The 19,786-nt window shown below is 38.9% G+C and overlaps 1 protein-coding gene across 2 annotated transcripts in view; it reads right to left on the reverse strand.

The window, feature by feature from the left end:
• The window catches only part of FBXL17 (F-box and leucine rich repeat protein 17), a 470,512-nt gene that overhangs the window by 322,161 nt on the left and 128,565 nt on the right, over nt 1-19,786 (reverse strand). For both annotated transcript variants that reach the window (XM_045837972.1, XM_045837971.1), the window contains one exon: nt 6,424-6,531. In XM_045837972.1, the coding sequence (XP_045693928.1) occupies nt 6,424-6,531 (108 nt within the window). The remainder of the gene's footprint in view (nt 1-6,423; nt 6,532-19,786) is intronic.

Genomic DNA, 19,786 nt, shown 5'->3' on the forward strand with positions numbered 1-19,786 from the left:
TTATTGCTTCGCTCTTTTCTGGAGTTTTGATCTGTTCTTTCATTTGGACCATATTTCTTTGTCTAGGCACACCTGTTACATTGTACGGGAAGGAGCCTTGGATATTCCTCAGAGTAGGGCAACCCACTTCACTACATTGTGGTACCATATGTGAGGGAAAGGTCAGAAAGGGAACAATGCCTCTTGCTTGGCTCTCACTCCACTTTCTGTCACTTCCCTTGTTTCCCACAAATGGATTGTGCCCTTTCAGGTGCCGATTCCTGGGTGGGTGGGTTTGTGTATGTTCTAGGACCTCATGGGTGTGGTCCCCTCAACACTCTCCTGTGAGACTAGGAGTTTCTCTCACTACTGCAACCCCCACAGGTTTTTACAGCCAGAGGTTTTGAGGATTTGTTTCCCCACACTGGGGCCCTAGGTTGTGCAGTTTGTCTTGTTCCCCAGTTGTTCCTCCCAGCTTATCTGCATGAGAAATTGGGAAATCCCATCCACCAGCCACTGCCTCACTCACCCCAGTCTGCTGCCACCTTGCCCCACGTCCTCTCTGCCCCTCTTGTCGGTCTGAATGAATGTTTCTTCTTTAACTACTTGGTTGTCAGACTTCCATGCAGTTTGATTTTCTGGCAGTTCTGGTTGTTTTTTGTTTTTAAATCAGCTGTCATCCTTCTTTTGGTTGTGCGAGGAAGCGACACATTTCTACCTATGCCCCATCTTTGAACCCCCCCCCTTTTTGTTTGTTTTAATCGATTGCAATCATTTTCATTTTTGAAGCTCAAAGTACCCCAACTTAGGCCAATAGGAGCCACTACATGTTGGCTTCTAGTTCCTTTTGACATGTTTCTACTAGTCCTTTTAGAGGCAAATGATATTCAGGCAAGGGGTTAACGACTTATTTGCATTTGCTAAACTTGTTTTTAAAAAGTAGGAGAGAGACCAAGATAGAGATATTTTATATTTATGAACAGGTACATTGCAATAAAAAGAACGTACCTGTGATGGAAGAAACTCAATTCTGCCACATACAAGTCACTAATATCTTCAACTGGGAAATGAAGACCTCAAAAGTTCTTATTATTTCTTCCTAAATGTAGATCTCCATGTTTCCAAATACAATCTACTACACCTGACTTTATCTTCTCAATCTGAGTTCTCTCAGTCTTAGCTATTTCTGTACTCTTACTTACACAGTCATAGCAGCTTAAAAGGAAGGTATCCTACTCCAATATTGTTTGATATTAGCAGAATGTATCTCAAGACTAAAGTCATCAATAAATACTGTAAAGTAAATTGGCAACTAGCCAAGTAAAATTAAATCAAAGGGATCACTGTAAGATGATCTAAATATTCTTCCATCTAGCTCTTGCATCTTGGCCACCAACATGCCATCCAGACTGAGGAAAACTTGGGAATTTCAGGGCCAAGAGCCACAGCCACTGGCAAGCATAGGAACCACATGGAAGGCTGAGGTAACACTGGTGGCTTGCATCATCACAGGATCAACTCTGACAAAAATTACTCAGGTTACTTTAGAAAAGTTGGTATGAGGCATGGCCACTTAAAGAGGAATCAGAGCTTCTGCCCCACTGTCAACCTTAATAAACTGGGGACCTTGGTCAGTGAGCAGACACAGGGTAAATGTTGCTAAAAACAGGAGTGTCTAATTATTGCTGTTGTGTGACTGGGCTACTACAAAGTTCTGGGGAATGAAGCTTCCAAAGCAGTATATCATTGTGAAGGTCAAATTCTTCAGCAGAAGAGCTGAGAAGAAGATTAAGGGTGTTGTTGGGGCCTGTGTGCTGGTAGCTTGAAGCCACAGAGAGGGGAGTTTATTAAATGCTCACAAGTGCAATATATACAGGGAACGTGCCTGGGTTGCAGACCAGATCCCCAGTAGGGGATGTGCAAGAGGCAACCACACATTGATGTTTCTCTCTCCCTCTCTTTCTCCCTCCCCTCCCCTCTCTCTAAAAATAAATAAATAAAATCTAAATTCCCCACCTTCTGTGTTCTTGCCCTTGGCTTAAGAATCAAAGTTGTCACAAACCCCCAAATTTCTTTTCTAACTTACTAAAAACTTCATATTTCTTTTTTAAAATATTTTATTTATTTATTTTTAGAAAGGGAAAGGAGGAAGAAAGAGAGAGAGAAATATCAATGTGTGGTTGCTGGGGGTCATGGCCTGCAACCCAGGCATGTGCCCTGACTGGGAATCGAACATACGACACTTTGGTTTGCAGCCCGAGCTCAATCCACTGAGCTACACCAGCCAGGGCTAAAACTTCATATTTCTTAGTTCCAGTAAAACCCCCACAGAATCCTTTCCAGGTCAATGATTCTTAAATTCATAGCTATTTCTGTGTGTAAAAATCTCTAGATCTAGAGATAAATCACCTAATCCAGGCACTTCTCTTCATAGTTAGTAGACAAAGATTTGATGGCACTTGCCTCTATCAGCAAACTGAGAGCCAGAGACTTAGTAAAGTAATAAGTTGGTGAGATTTTCTAAATCATATACGTAGATTGAGAGTACACATACGTAGGTTGAGAGCTTCTATTCTATGTGTCTGACATCTCCCTAATTATTTATGTAACAATTATATACCATGATGATGATAAATTATTTAGAAACTATAAACCACGATGGTAATAATAGTAACCCAACTGTCTAAGACCATTCATATATTTACAAAATTTTGTGAATGTAAATTACATTTTTTAATATCTTAGTATGTAAACACTTTGTCAGAATGCAAATATTTTAACAAAAAAGTTTTTATTTTATTTAAATCTGATTTCTCCCCTAGTTTTCAAGAGGTAAAACAACTAAATGGCTTTTCAAAAGTTATGCATATTTAAAATGCTACTGGACTTCCAGTTAAGATGGAGGCATAGGTATACAAGGCTCATCTCCTCACACAACCACAGCAAAAATTACATGAAGATTACAAAACAAATATCACCCAGAATCATGAGAAAATTGAGCTGTATGGAAGTCTGACAAGGAATTAAAAAAACCATATTCACCCAGATGGGTAGGAGAGGCAGAGACGCAGACAGGTGCAGAGAGGCATGGAGACACAGAGAGGTGCATAAAGGCATGGAGATATGGAATGGGCAGTCCCACACCCACATGTGATGGAAAAAAATTGGGAGGGATACATCAAGAGCGAGGGATTCCAACCCAACACCAGACAACCCAGCCCAGGGTTCCAGTGCCAAAAAGGTAAGTCCTTATAACTTCTGGGAAAAACTAATGGGGGTTGGAGCAGAGGAAGAAACTGCAGGACCCTTAGGAGTCTCCTCTTAAATGGCCTGCAACAGACTTAGGACTTATACAAATTCAAAATACAAAATCCCTCTGGGCTTCAGCACCAGGCAACAGCTGAAAGGGTATAAGTGTCATATGGGGAGAAGGTCAAATGACTGGCATCAAGGTGAGTGCCAGGAGACAGTTTCCTCCCAGATAAAACTCCAGAGGCCAGGCAACAGCCAGTGTCCCTTTTCTGAGCCCACAGAGCCACAGAGTGATGCCATGCTTTGCCCCACTATGGCTATTACCTAAGGCTTTGTACCACACAATTTACAGGTGCTTTTTCTACAATAGACAACACTGATAAGACAGGGTGTCAAAGCAGCTCTGCCTAATATACAGAAAAAAACACGAGGAGGCTGCCAAAATGAGGAAACAAATAAATATGGCCCAAATGAAAGAACAGATTAAAACTTCAGAAAAAGAAATAAACAAAATGGAGATAAGCAATCTATCAGATGCAGAGTTCAAAATATTGGATATTAGGATGCTCAGGTAACTCATTGGTTACTTCAATGGTGTAAAAAAGACCCAGGTAGAAATGTAGGTTACACTAAGTGAAATAAAGAAGAATTCAGAGAGAACCAAAAGTTGAGGGGGTAAAGTCAAGAATCAAATGAATGATTTGGCACATAAGGAATAAAAAGATATTCAATCAGAAGAACAAGAAAAAAAAAACTACAAAAAAAAGAGAAGAAAAACCCAAGGATAGAATAAGGAACCTCTGGAACATCTTCAAATGTACCAACATGCAAATCATAAGGGTGACAAAAGGAGAAGAGGAAGAGCTAGAAATTGAAAACTTATTTGAAAAAAATAATGAAAGAAAACTTTTCTAATTTGGTGAAGGAAACAGACATGTAAGACCAGGAAGCACAGAGTCCCAAACAAGATGAATGTGAAGAGGACCACACCATGACACGTCATAATTAAAATGCCAAAAGTTAAAGATAAAGAGAGAATCTTAAAAGCAGCAAGAGAAAAGGAGACAGTTACCTACAAAGGAGTCCCCACAGGACTATCAGCTGATTTCTCAAAATAAACTTCGCAGGCTAGAAGGGACTGGCAAGAAGTATTCAAAGTGATGAAAAGCAAGGACCTACCACCTAGATTGCTCTATCCAGCAAAGCTATCATTTAGAATGGAAGGACAGAAAAGTGCTTCCCAGACAAGGTAAAGTTAAAGAAATTCATCATCACCCAGCCCTTATTATATGAAATGTTAAAGGGACTTATTTAAGGAAAAAAATAAGATCAAAACTATGAATATCAAAATGGCATCAAATTCACAACTATCAACAAATGAATCTAAGAAACAAACTAAGCAAGCAAGCAGAACAGAAACAGAATCATAGATATGGAGATCATTTGAAGGGTTATCAGTTGGGAGGGGGAAGAGGGAGAGTGGGGGAAAAGATACAGGGATTAGGAAGTACAAATTGGTAGTTACAAAACAGACAGGGAGATATTAAGAACAGTATCAGGAATTGGAGTAGCCAAAGAACTCATATGCATGACCCATGGACATGAACTAAGCAGGGAATTGCAGGAGGAAATGGGGGTTACTAGGTAGAGAGGTAAAGGGGGAAAAATTAGGACAATTGTAATAGCGTAATCAATAAAATATATTAAAAAATAAATAATAATAAAATGCTATCTTGCCTTTACTTGAATCCAGGAACCTAAGCAGTAATATACCACAAACCAGTCTTCCAATAGATATGACCCTCAAAACTATGTGGATTAGCTTTGATAGTGATCCAGCAGATTAACTGCTGACAGCACAAACCACCAATCCTGTCCTATAATGTCAAGAACCTTCTCAACATATTGAGTTTTCCAATGCAGACATTTGCTATACCTGCTCTTTGAATTTTTAAGTACCAGTGTATCATAATTTTTGGCTATCTGAAAAGGCTCAGAGAAGCACTTAATGATCTAATAAGTCTTGTTTTGTCTTTAATGAATATGATTTCTTGTGATCATAAAAATCCCACATATGGTCACTTGTGCATAATCTGTTCATCCAAAGGCATTCCTACTCTACACTATACATAGCATTAGATGTGACTAGACAAACATTCATCTACCAAGACGTTCAAGCTGTTTTATTTCAGCATTGTGCTGCTAACACAGTAGTTTTCAAATAGTAGTGAACTGAAGGAAGTTTGAATAAATGGGTTACTTAGCTATTGAGTGGAAAAGGTGAGAATCATATCCATCCTCCTAAGTACTGTATAATACAGTTAAAATTCATGCAGTAACAAATTTCAGGTATTACACAGGTCAATTTTAGAGCCAGTTTTTTTTTCATTACATGTATGTAAGAATTAACTCCTAATTACTTTAGAGCTCAGGAAAACAGCAGAGCTGGCACGTAAGTGAGAGATTACAAAGGAACCAGCACTTTCATCATTACTAAAACATGAGATTTCTTACATTTGGTATATAGGAAAACTATAAGATTAATTTTAGATATACAGTCACCTTTCTTTCACCTTACATATTCACCTTAAAACTATGCACTGACCATATTCCCTTCTTAAAAGCTGACCTAATGATATGTAAGCTGTTAAAACTTCAATCAAAATATTTTATAAATGCAATACACTAAGTTAACATTTAAACAATTCTTGCCACATTTATCCATTTATTTAATGCATAAATTTCATAGTCATTAGCAATGAAAAAGCAAAAGAGTAAGCTGCTTTTTAAAAATATTTATTTATTTTCAGAGAGAGGGTAAGTGAGGAAAAAAGAGAGGGAGAGAAGCATTAATGTGTGGTTGCCTCTCACATGCCCCCCAGAGAGGACCTGGCCCACAGCCTAGGCATGTGCCCTGACTGGGAATCGAACTGGCAACCCTTTGCCTTGCTGACCCACACTCAGGCCACTAAACTGAACCAGCCAGAGCTAAGCGGCTTTTCTAATAAATAAGTGACTGACTTCATAAAGGATAGCTTTGGTATTGTTGCCTTAAATTTGTTTTAACTTTATGAAACACTAGTACGCTTCTATTATGGTCTGATTATTTCTCATTCCAGTGCATTTAACAATGCTAGAGCACTGATATGAATGATAATTGGAAACAATGAGGAAACACAGCAATGGTCCTACCTTAGTTAGGTGAATGACTCCTTTGGAAGTAACTGAACAGCCCATGAAGCCCACATACCGAAGTTCAGGACAGTGCTCCGCAAATGCTTTCACTGACTGATCTGTCACCTAGGGAAGAGGCAGGAAGAAAGTTATTCAAGGTGGCGTTCAAGTGGATTTAAGGGTTAGGTTCCTCAAATTCCATCTGCCCAACCTGCCTTAATAATATTCTCCTATCCATTAGATCATGTGAATCCCTTTACAGACATGCTGCATTATCTCTTGTGGGTTTTCTTTGAAGTCCTCCCTTCACCCCACATGTCTTCTATCACCCCATGTTTTTCCACTACATAGAAAAAATCTCAAAGATGTCAATACTATCTACTTCTACTTCTTCATCTCCCTCTCTCAGGAGATATATTTTATTGATATATAATTCACATACTATAAAATTCACCTTTTCAAAGAGTACAATTCAGTGGTTTTTAGTATATTCACAAGGTTGTATAACCATCACCAATACCAAATTTCAGAACACGTTCATCACTTTAAAAAGAAACCCGATCCCCATTAGCAGTCACTTCCCCATTCCATCCCCTGTCCCTGGCAACTTTCTGTCTCTACTGATTTGCCTAATCTAGAGATTTTTTACAATTAAAATTATACAATTGGTTTCTAAAATGCAACGATGATTTCGTCTTATGTTTCTCCCTTCAAGTGTTTCTTCCAAGAAATCTAGTTTTGCCCCTGACTGCTTCAAATTCTTCAGATTTCAAAGGTATAATATTAATTGTATTTATCAACTTTACCATGCCATGAAGTGCCCATATATTTGGTTAAACCTGTTTCTGGGTGTGTCAATAAGGGTGTTTCTGGATGAGATTAACATTTGAAAAGGTAAAGCAGACTGCCCTCCTCAATGTGGGTGGGGATCTTATCCAACCCACTGAAAGTCTGAATGAAACAAAAAGACTAAATAAGAATTTGTTTTCTCTTTCTTCTCTCTCCTTCTCTCTCCCACCCTTCCTGCCCCCTCTATCTCTCCCCTGAACTATCTTTGAGCTGGGACAGTAATCTACCTTTGGTCTCAAACTCATACTGGAACTTATACCATCAGCTCTCCTGGTTCTACCAGGCTTCTTGTGTCTCCAAATTAACCAACTGCAGACTCTGGGCCTTCTTGGCCTCCATAATTACATAAGTCAATCCCTTACAACAATCTCCTTATATACACACACACGCACTTCATAGTAATTCTGTTTCTCTGGAGAACCCTGACTAATGCAATACATACTAGAATCCCCTGAAGAATTTATTAAAAACTCAGAGCCAAAACGAGTGAGGCCCAAAGATCAGTATTTTTAACAATCCCCTCAGTGACCCTCAGGCATGTGACACCTTGAGGCCTCAGTGCTGTGAAGAAGTTACACTGACAGCTTTTGGCACAGGTGCCTGGCCCCACTTTATTTAAACAAAGGGCAGGATGAAATTCCTTTTTTGTTTTCCCCCACTTTGAAAAATTCCATGTACAAAAGTATCTTCTTATAATTGTGCCAACATTTTCTTCACTGCTCCACAAAGATGTAGCTTATAAAAGGAGGTCCAAATATTCTCTATCACAGGCTTACTTTCATCTTCTTTTCCCTCATAGTCAAGATGAAATCCAGTTGAACAATTTCTTCAGTTTTTTAAACAGCAGCAACTTATGTCTCCTTTGCATTAACTTTAATGTTGGTGAATCTTATTTTGTTTCTTCCTTATCCATTCTGAACAGGTATTGGAAAATAAAGGTGTGTAGGGAACATTAATTCTAAAACAACACAAGTGCATTTTCCTAAAACCAACAGCATCCATGGTACATCTGATAAAAGATTAATTCTGCCCTCACAAGTCAAGTATGCTTTAGCATATTAAGAGTAAGGGTGCCACTGATAAATAAAAAATGGGCCTTCCTGACACTCAGCTTTCTAAAACAATATTATGTTAACAAAGAATATTTAAGGCACTAAAATTGCCTGAAGCTTCAATGAAAACCAATTGTTGTTTTAAAAAGTGAGTGGGGGGAAGTAACAGAACCTCAATAACAAATAGTTGATTAAATGCCCTAGTCCAATCTCTAACATCAAGCCTTTCATATATCTACCTTCAAGGAACTCAGCTAAGGATTAAGGACACAAGAAAAAGCTCAGGTCTAAGGTATCAGAGCTTTAAGAGAAGAAACAGGATATTAAAAATTGGCTTGGTGGCTCTTTCTCTTTCAGCTAAAGCAATCAGAGTAAGAGAGCTCGGTCTCCAGCATCGACAGGCTTATAGGCCAAACAAGACAACAGTAAGTCTTTGGGGTATAGAAACACTCTCAGAGTAGGTATGGGTATGTGTTTTTTGGAGACTAATAAAAGGGCCTTGAGTTTGCATGGGGTTTGGCTCCATTTCCAAAGATACAAGATCAGCTAGGAATTTGGGGCTAAAGGTCTGACAGAAACAGAGACTACAGAAGGCAAGTGCTGGTTAGTGTCAGCTTCTCTGGGACCCTGGGATCTGATTGCCTCTTTTCAAGTCCCCGCTACACCACTTACACTGGCTGTGTGATTTTGAGCAAGTCCTTGCACTTCCTATACTTTGTTCTATAATATGGAAGCAATAAAAGTACCTCACAAGGTAGAGAGTAAATAAGATATGCAAAATGTTATATTTTATTATCATTAAAATGCATAATTAAAGCATGGTAGTTTCATCTAGCTACCCCAAAGGATTCTAATCATAATTTGGGGGCTAGGTTATAGGCTAAACTGTGAGGTGTGATTGAGGGAGACATAAGTGGAAGCTAGTTATTGTACCATTACAGTAAAGAGAATCCCATTTGTTAAGGTTCTCAAGCTGGCTGCACATCAGAATCACCTGAAGAGCTTTCTGATTTAACTTCTGGGTGAAGGTCTGCATCAGTTTTAGAACATCCCGGAGGAAATTCTAACATGTAGCCTGGATTAGAAACAAGTTCTAAGGCTTTCATACAAAGCATGGTCCCCAGATCAGCAGCGTTGGAGTCAACTGGAGGGCTTGTTGAACTGAAAAATCTCAGACTCCACCATAGACCTATGGAGTTCTGAACTGCAGTTCTAGTGCATGGGATGACACTCCAACCAACTGAGCCACATTGCCAAATTGGTAAAGAAATACTTTTATTCAACAAAAGTATTTTTTATTCCTCTCCGTCCCCCACCTGCTGAGTTTGGGCACTCTGTCTTTACTTATTTATTTTTATAAATTTTTTAAAAAATTGTTGTTCAAGTCCAGTTTTCTACTTTACTTTTTTGATAAATATTTGAATTGCTTTCAGTTTGGGACTTTGATAAATAATGCTGCTGTGATCATTCACATACAAATCTCTGTGTGGACATATATCCTCATTTCTCTTAAGTAAGTATCTAGGAGTGGAATTGCTGAGTCATGTGGTGAATGTAAGTTTAATTTTTTATACAATTTTTAAGTTGGGTTTCCTCTCTTAAGTTGTAAGAACTCCTTCTATATCTTGGATACAAGCCTTTTATCAGATACTGGTTTCACAAATATTTTCTTCTGTTCTGTACTATTCTATTGTTCATTTCATGGTGCTAATCTCATTTCAATGTCACTGAAAATTCAGGGCCTTCCCTTCAGCCCCAGAGAAGAAGGGATCAGGCAAAATGTATATACTTTTTAAACTAAAGAATTTTCTAAAAGTGCTACCCTTGATTACTATTTTCTTTCTTTTTTAAAATATATTTTACTGATTATGCTATTACAATTGTCCCATTTCCCCCCTTTATTCCCCTTTGCCCTGCACACCCCCTCCTACCTGCTTTCCCCACCTTTAGTTCATGTCCATGGGTTGTACATATAAGTTCTTTGGCTTCTACATTTCCTATACTATTCTTAACCTCCCCCTGTCTATTTTCTACCTACCACTTATGCTACTTATTCTCTGTACCTTTTCCCCCTCTCTCCCCCTCCCACTCCCCTGCTGATAACCCTCCATGTGATCTCTATTTCTGTGATTCTGTTCCTGTTCTAGTTGTTTGCTTAGTTTGTTTTTGGTTTGTTTTTTTTTTAGGTTCGGTTGTTATTAGCTGTGAGTGTGTTGTCATTTTAGTGTTCATACTTTTTATATTCTTTACTTAGATAAGTCCCTTTAACATTTCATATAATAAGGGCTGGGTGATGATGAACTCCTTTAACTTGACACTATCTGGGAAGAACTTGATCTACTCTCCCACTGTAAATGATAGCTTTGCTGGGTAAAGTTATCTTGGATGTAGATCCTTGCCTTTCATGACTTCAAATACTTTTTTCTAGCCCCTTCTTGCCTGCAAGGTTTCTCTTGAGAAATCAGCTGATACTCTTATGGGAACTCCTTTGTAAGTAACTCTCTTCTTTTCTCTTGCTGCTTTTAAGATTCTCTTCTTATCTTCAATCTTGGGTAATTTAAGTGTAATGTGCCTTGGTGTATTCCACCCTGGGTGCAACATCTTTAGGACTCTCTGAGCTTCCTGGACTTCCTGAAAGTCTATTATCTTTGCCAGATTGGGGAAGTTCTCTTTCATTATCTGTTCAAATAAGTCTTTAATTTCTTGGTCTTCCTTTTCTTCTTCTGGCACCCCTATGATTTGGATGTTGGAACGTTTAAAGATGTCCTGGTGTGGCAGGAAAAGAAAAACTCCAAAAGTTCCTCTGTAACTGTAACATTTGCAAAATTTCACACAGAACTGTAGAAGCTGACCAGTCCTAACCAAGGCAACAGCCAGTTTATCTGAAGGTCGTACACTAACTCCCATGATAAGCTCCTGTGCTCTGTAGCTTCTGCAAATTTCCTCCTGCGCTTTTTCTCTTTTGTCTCCCATATAAGGTAGCTAGACTTAACTTCCGCATTTAGCTTCTGTAACCTTGCTTCGCCATGTAGGCAGGAAGCCCAGGACTATTTAAACCCCGGGAGAGTGAAGATCGGGGCTCAGGATTTGGGGAAATTAACCCCGCCCCTTGAGCCCCCAAGTAGTAAAGTTTGTGCTTTGTTATCTCCCCGAGAGTGGATGGATTTTCCACAACACTGGAGGTTCCTAAGTCTCTCCTCATTTTTTTGAATTCTTGTTTCTTCATTCTGCTCTGGCTGAATGTTTCTTTCTTCCTTCTGCTCCAAACCATTGATTTGAGTCCTGGTTTTCTTCCCATCGCTGATGGTTCCCTATAGATATTTCTTTATTTCACATAATGTGACCTGCATTTCTGCCTGGGTCTTTTTCATGCTGCTGAAGTACCCAGTGAGTTCCTGGAGCATCCTGATAACCAGTGCTTTGAACTGTGCATCTGATAGGTTGGCTATCTCTTCGTTGCTTAGTTGTATTTTTTCTGGAGCTTTGATCTGTTATTTTATTTGGGCCATTTTTTGTTTTTGTCTTGGTGCCTGTTATGTACGAAGGGGCAGAGCTTTAGGTATTCACCAGGGCAGGGCAACCCCCATTGCTGTATTGTAATGCTGTATGTGGGGGAGGGGTCTGAGAGGTAACAATGGCACTTGCTTTGCTCTCTGTTGGATTTCAGTCACTTCCCCTACTACCCACAAGCAAATTGGGCCCTTCTGGGGGCTGATTCCCGTGTGGGTGGGTTTGTGTACATTCTAAGACCGCATGGGTCTCTCCAACGAACTCTCCTATGAGGCCAGGAGTTTCTCCCATTGCTGCCTCAACCCCCACAGTTGTTTTCAGTCAGAGGCTTTGAGGCTTTATTTCCCTGCACTGAAACTCTAGGTTGTGTGCTCTGTCTCACTCTACAGTTGTTCCTCCCGGTTTATCTGCATGAGTATGCAATCCACTACCTTGCCATGTTTGCCAGCCACCACCTTGCCTCGAGTCCTCTCCATCCGGCTGCCTGTGTCTGCCCCTCCTACTGTTCTGTATGAATGTTTTTTCTTTAACTCCTTGGTTGGACTTCCATATAGTTTGATTTTCTGTCAGTTCTGGTTGTTTTTGTTTTTAAATTGGTTGTTGTCCTTGTTTTGGTTGTGTGAGGAGGCACAGTGTGTTTATTATCTATGCCTCCATCTTGGCCGGAAGTCTGAGAACTGCCCTTGATTACTGTTTCATCTGCTGCAGATGGAATGGCTGTGGTGCCAATGCTATGAGAGCTGTACACCCAGAGAACCCACCCAACACAGGGAAGCACAGGAGAGGGTGTGGTAACCTAATTCAGAGGTGCTGGCACAGCTTGATTAATACTAACAAATTATGAAACCACAGCAGTAGGAACTGATAGCCTAAGAAAGCACTTTTATCTAGAAAGCATTAAAAAAGAAAAAAGGATATGAGAAGCTTTTACATAAATTTCAGGGTTCTAAATAAAGAGAAGCAATTTGTTATTTTAAAACGAAGTTTTCTTGGAACATAGAAGGAGAGATTCATATCAGAATAAAATTAATTCAGTGAAAGGGTTTTGGAATCAGTGCTGAAAGATTAACTTTTGGGAATTATCGGTAATATTTCTGGGGAGGAAAGGAAACTACAGTATTAACTGGTGGAGCAATCTTTAGTGCTGGATTTAAAGAACTGTTCTGTGTAATTCTACATGAGTATTCTAAAGGATAGAAAAGTATTTCTTGACCAACTTGGCAAAGTGGCTCAGTTGGTTGGAGTGTCATACTGTACACCAACAGGTTGTGGGTTCGATCCCGGGTCAGGCACACATGGGAGACAACTGACTGATATTCTCCCACCCTACTCTCTCTCAAAAGAATATTTCTTGACCTTGCTCAGAAAACTTTAAAAAAAATTTTCCCTAGACTCCACCCCAAAATTACTAATTCAGGACCCACAAGCATATACTCTTAATAATTATTTTCATGATTCAATGAAATTAGCCCAGAAAGAATCCTATGACTAACTATAACCACCATGGTTAAATAGACCCTCCAAATATTAGTACCTACTGAAGATGGCCTTGAGTATTACACTGATGTTATCTCTTTGCCATCTCTATTGCCACCATAAACTGCTATAGTCTAAGATACAAGGAATGTCCGGGAAAAGTCCAGCCACTGTTAATACAATGAGAACAGTCTGCACAACATCTATGAACTTAGCAGCCAAGAAGAATGGACTGGAATGCGTATGTGTGAACAATGATGACTTCACTGTGCTAGTCAGTGGGAATGGTAGACACCATTGAGTGAGCATGTGTTCTGTGTGGCTATTGCATTCAAAATGCCTGAGAGAGTAGTGCAACAAATCTGCATCAAATTTTGTGTTAAGCTTGAATATTCTCCCACAGAAACTATTCAGATAATTCAGAAGGCCACAGCTATGGGCAACTGGTGATTGGCAGGCAGCTTCACCATGACAACACTTGCACTCATGTATCATATCTTGTGCCGAGTTTTTTGGCAAAATATCAAATTACCCAGGTGGCTCAATCCCCCTACGACCCACATTTGGCACCCTGCATATTCTGGCTTTTCCCAAAACTAAAATCACCTTTGATAGGGAAGAGATTTCAGACTGTCAATGAGATTCAGGAAAATATGATGGGCAGCTGATGGCGACTGGGAAAAACTGCATGAGGTCCCAAGGTGCCTAGTTTGAAGGGCACTAAGGCATTATTATCCTATGTATAGGACATATCCTAATGTTTCTTATATCTTGTATCTTCTTCAACAAAGGTCTCTATTTTTCATATCACGTGGCTGGATATCTTCTGGACAGACCTTGTGTATCATTCTTCTCTCATGTACATCTTTAATAGCCAGCACACTGGACCTCTTTTTGACATTCAACACCACAAATCTATTCTTCACCCATAAAGCCACAGTGATCTTTCAAAAAATGCAAGTCAGATCAAGTCAGTATGCTATTAAAATCCTCCAGTGCAACTAATTACTCTAAGAATAAAATCCAAACTCCTGTAACCTACAAGTCCCTGAATGTTCTGACTCTTCTCTATCTCTTCCACCTCATTTCATCTCACCATCTTCCCTCCTTGTTCACCATGTGATGGTGTTGCCTTCTACCTTATTTACCACTATCCCCACTGCCTGGCACAGGGCCTGGAATCATTTTTATTCAGAAATAAAAATGAATGAGTGGATGGAATATGGCAGTCAGGTAGGTGGAAGCTGAGCCCACTTGCTGGTGCGTCAGCATGGATTTTTGGCTAATGTTCCAACAAGTGACCTGAACAATCAACAGAATCTCAGCTGATATGAATTTTTGAATCAAGGAGTACACAGGAGGCTTTGCACCGTCCACTAAGAGATTTTTTAAGTTGAAGGCGAAATACCCTGTGTGAGTACCTGCAGCAGAGAAGAGACCAGACAGAAAATGCAGCTTTAGTAGCTCCTTTCCCACCCAGAGTGGGGTCCTGGCTCCCATATATAGGGAGCCCCCAACCCTGATCAGGAGAGACTTGGGAGGATATACGGAGTCTATGAGACTCAGGCTCACACAGTGAGCAGCATGTCCATTGCTGCAGTGCCAACTGGGAGACTTCCTGAGAGAAATTCCATCCCCTAAAAATGGAGGCACTGGCAAGCTGTGGCCAGTCCTGACCAAGAGAGTGTTTTGCTTTGGGGGGAGGGAGAGTACACAGAGAACCAGGCAGTGACTTTGCATTGCAGTGCGGGTGCCACACAGAGACTTTTTAAAAAGGGAGCTGAAGTGTGGCTTGCAGGGACCCCCTGCGCATGCAGTCACTCTGGCAGAAAAGAAACCAGATTGAAAGTGCAGTTCATACCCACTGAACCAAGCTGGGCAGGAAGATTAGAAACCTGCACGGTGAAGGTATTGCAGGGTTCCACAGAGTGTGGCTGGAGAGTGTGGGGCTGCATGCAGAATTGTGAGGTCCAGTGTGAGCTTCCTGCAAGAGCAGTGGGCTGGAAGCTAAATGGGCAAGAGCCAGAGATTCTTTCCAGCCAGGCAGGTTCCCTCACACCTTGGAGTACAAAGCTCTGGGAGGAAGAAGGCATACCTAACCCCACCTGCAGGATCGCACACTCTGAAGACCATTAAGGCTAGGATCAAGAACCCTCTGCTGGGTGCATATCCAAGTCCAGGAAACTCAGAGAGTCCCAAAGAAATTGGTCCCAAGGAGGAGTCAAGACACGTCACACTTAAATTACCCAAGATTGAAGATAAGAAGAGAATCTTAAAAGCAGCAAGAGAAAAGAAGAGAGTTACCTACAAAGGGGTTCCCATAAGAGTATCAACTGATTTCTCAAGAGAAACCTTGCAGGCAAGAAGGGGCTGGAAAGAAGTATTAGAAGTCATGAAAGGCAAGGACCTACATCCAACATTACTTCATCCAGCAAAGCTATCATTTAGAATGGAAGAGCAGATTAAGAGCTTCCCAGATAAGGTCAAGTTAAAGGAGTTCATCATCACCAAGGCCTTACTATATGAGAAGTTAAAGGTACTTGTCTAAGAAACTGAAGAAGACAAAAAACTATGAACAGTAAAATGACAACAAACTCAACTGTCAACAAAAGAACCTAAAACAACAACAACAACAACAACAACAACAAAAACTAAGCAAATAACTAGAACAGAAACAGAATCAGAGAAATGGACATCCCATGGAGGGTTTTCAGCGGGGATGTGGAGGAGAGGAGTAGGGGGAAGGGGGTACAGGGAAGAAGAAGCATGATTGGTAGGCATAAGATAGACGGCGAGAGATCAATAATGGAGTGGGAAACGGAGAATTCAAAGAACTTATAAGTACAACCCATGGACATGAACTAAGGGTGGGGGAATGCTGGAGTGTTGGGGGGTACAGGGTGGAGGGAGGATAATTGGGGGGGGAATTGGGAAAACTGTAATAGCATAATCAATAAAATATACTTTAAAAATAAACATGAATAAAAAAATACTAATGCATTATGAAAATAAGGGCAAGTCCCTGCCTCCAAGAACAGAGACTACAGGCTGGGATGTGAACAGGTCTAGCTCCCATAACTATGAGTGTGATTTCTGAGAGCATTTTAGCTGAACACTGCATCCCAGTTTAGTTCAGTTCAGTTTCCCAAGGTCTTCTGACTAGATTTGAAACCAAGGTTGAAGAGGAACCAGATTATGGAGGTCTGAAAGCCAAGCAGAATGGTTATGACTTCATATTGACTGCATCTATTTTACTGGTAATATGGGAAACATAAGGCTTAAAAATCTCTAAGGCCCCAACATACTGCAAGCCTTTAACTAATGAAGTCATTCATCAAAGGTTCTAAGGGAAGGGTGTTATAGGAATATTAAACTTCAAAGTCCAGCAGGTATACAGAGAACCAGCTGACGGCTGGCCAGGAGGCTGTGCATGCAGCAGGGCCCATGCCCTGGAGGAACACCAAGGGGTACCTCAGTAAGTCCTCACCACAGGCCAGAGTCAGGAAGCGCCCACATCCGACAACTGACAAAGATTGTGAAGTACTGTTATATACCCCCTATCCCAAGGGGAAGGAACTTCATTTAACTACCTACTACAATAACTATACCTTTTTACTTGTAACAGTTTAAAAAGTAAAACACAATAACATTTCTCTTTTGTTTATTCAACTGTTCAAGAACTATGTAAAAATTATTTTTTTCTCACATTCCTTTGCCTTTCTGTATCATGTTTTTCCAAGGGTATACTATGCACACTACAATTAATACACTAAAAAGCCTTCACCTTTGAAATGGTATTACAAAAATACAAAACAAATGAGCACTTGTCACATAAAAGAAAACAGTTAAATATGGAGACAAAACACTTGGTATGAATTTACTTCATGAATTATTTCAGTAAGACCTTTATCACTGTGCTCTTCATTTAATAAACACTTTATACATTTAGTACCTTTTAAAAATAAATCTAAAAGAAGATTATGTGTACATGAATAGTATTCTTTAAACCACGGTCAGACCCCTGTATTTATTGAGCACATTATGTGCCAAGCACTGTGCTGCACACAGTCATTAGGACAGACAGACTACCCTCAGGGAACTTATAGTCCAGTGAAAGGACAAATGTGAAATGAACAATTATAACAAGAGTGATAACTATATTAAAACAGTCATTTGTAGCTAATGAATTATTACTTTCTATATATGTCATAATTTTGTGGTTCACATAGAAAGAAGCCAAATATATAACTAAAAATTATATTCAATTATTACAAATTAGATTTTTCCAAACATTTCGAAATAAGTCTTTTTTTCCCATTCTAAGGCACAGATTTTATTTAATAACTGCATAAAATTGCTCATATGAAATAAGTCATAATTACATGTTTGTTATCATTTTAGTAGAGAGCTATAATAAACATTCCTATTATATAACATAAGAAAAACAAGAATTATTTAAGAATTCATATTCATTACCATGACTTTGACTTTAAATTAGCATGATACAACTATTTCATTAAGTTCATCAAGAACACAAAGCAGTAAAATTTAATTTGTTAGTTTTTTACTATAAAAAATGTTCAAAAATATACAAAAATATTAAAATAAACCTCCATTAACCAATCATCTAGCTTCAATAATTACTAATTCACAGCCAATCTTGTTTCATTAATAGCCCTATCCACTTACAAAACATCACATTTATCAGTATTTCAGTATTTCTCTAAAAGATAAGGCTTTTGAAAAATGATAGCCATATTACCATTATCATTTCAACAAAAATGTTCATGTGAGACTTAATATGAAAAATAAACTATGTATATTTTTTAATATAGATAATAATCCAACACAGTAATTTCAAAACCTCATTAATAATTTACAACAATGTTACAAAAACTGACCCTTTGTCAACAAGTCTATTACAATTAACTAATCATTTTCTAAAAGTCTAAAATTCCATTAGTATCCAGTAAGAATCAGATCATTTGATTACTTATTTGACCTTCCCTGATTTTTGCTTATTCTATCTTGCTTAATGCTAGTCTGGGTGTGGAAAACTCAGAGTGGCTGATAAAAAGAGATTGATAAGTTATGCATTAAAATGCTGTGAAAAGGAAACACACTAGTCCAGAACTAATGACATAGATATTTGTCCCTATTAAACAGATCTATGATTACTTAGGTACAACTCAACCACTGTCCTTCCATTTGCTGACCAAGTGTCTTTGACTAATACTGCTTTAGTTTATTGAAACTCATATTTGGGTAATCTAAATGAAACAGAAAAATTAGTCTGTTCTGCACCTGCTCATCCTTTAATTAATAAAAGGGATAATCTAAAAAGTAATATACTAATGTCACAACCATGCTGTATTTAGCAATACTATTTAAAAAGTATTTTCAACTACTCATGTACATTTGTTCACTAGCCCACTTAGGTAAACACATGCAATCTCCATTTTACAAACTAGGAAATAAAGAAGTTAAAGTAACCTGCCCAAGGTTACAGGTGAGCCCAGTGCTCGTTTCATTACAACACACTCAATAACGTACTTAAAATACAACCAAAGACTCTATTTGAGATCAAGTAACTAGTAAACATAATTGATAATTAAATAGTTGCTTTATAAATGTACAGTTAATTCTTTGGTCATATCACAGGAGAAATGTCTTAATTCTCTCAAAGTCTCTTCCATGCTGTCAAACTTTATTTCAGCTCTAAACAAACCTTTAAACCAACAGATATGGTAAGTTTGAGAATTAATTTTGAAGAGTATAAAAAGAAATTCACAAGACTGATAGAAGGCTAAACTAAATCCCCCAAACCACTTACCAAAATGTGACTGTGGATACATCATATGTTACGTAAGAAAATAAGGAGAATATGTATACACAACTTGAATTCCAAATCTTGTAACTTTGAATAAAGTTTCATCATAAAGAATGAAATGAATTTAAGCCTCAGAGGGCTAACGCACAAGAACAGTGGAGGAACTGTGAGCAGTAGAAGAGCTAATCAGTATTTCAAAAAGCATGCTAAAATTCATAAAGCCAAAGGAAAGCCAGATATGATAAAGATATTTAATTAGACTTCCAACTGTCTATGGTTCTTTCCTTACCTACGAAACTAGATATTCTCTGCTTCCTTCCCTTCCAAGCTCTGCCTGAATATTCCTTCCTCTCCACCATCCATTGTCCTCTCCCCTTTCCTGCACTTTCATCTATCTCCGCATCTCCTTTCTCTGATTCTTTCCCTTCCTGTATCACATGTTTCTTCTGAATCTTCCACGCCCACAGTCACACCTTTTCTTAACTGGCTGGTCATAACATGCAATAAAAGCATAATTACTACACTGACTTCAAAGTGGTGATATGAAACCTTTTATTTATCACAAAAAGAAATTAGATTATATGCCTCTAAGAAACTGCTGTGCTCAGACCCTCTGAGTTGTAATCCATCTCCACATCCTCTTATTAAATGTGTGACATTAAAG

Source organism: Phyllostomus hastatus, unplaced genomic scaffold, assembly GCF_019186645.2.
Source record: "Phyllostomus hastatus isolate PE091 unplaced genomic scaffold, TTU_PhHast_1.1 phas_contig_254, whole genome shotgun sequence".
Taxonomy (NCBI): domain Eukaryota; kingdom Metazoa; phylum Chordata; class Mammalia; order Chiroptera; family Phyllostomidae; genus Phyllostomus; species Phyllostomus hastatus.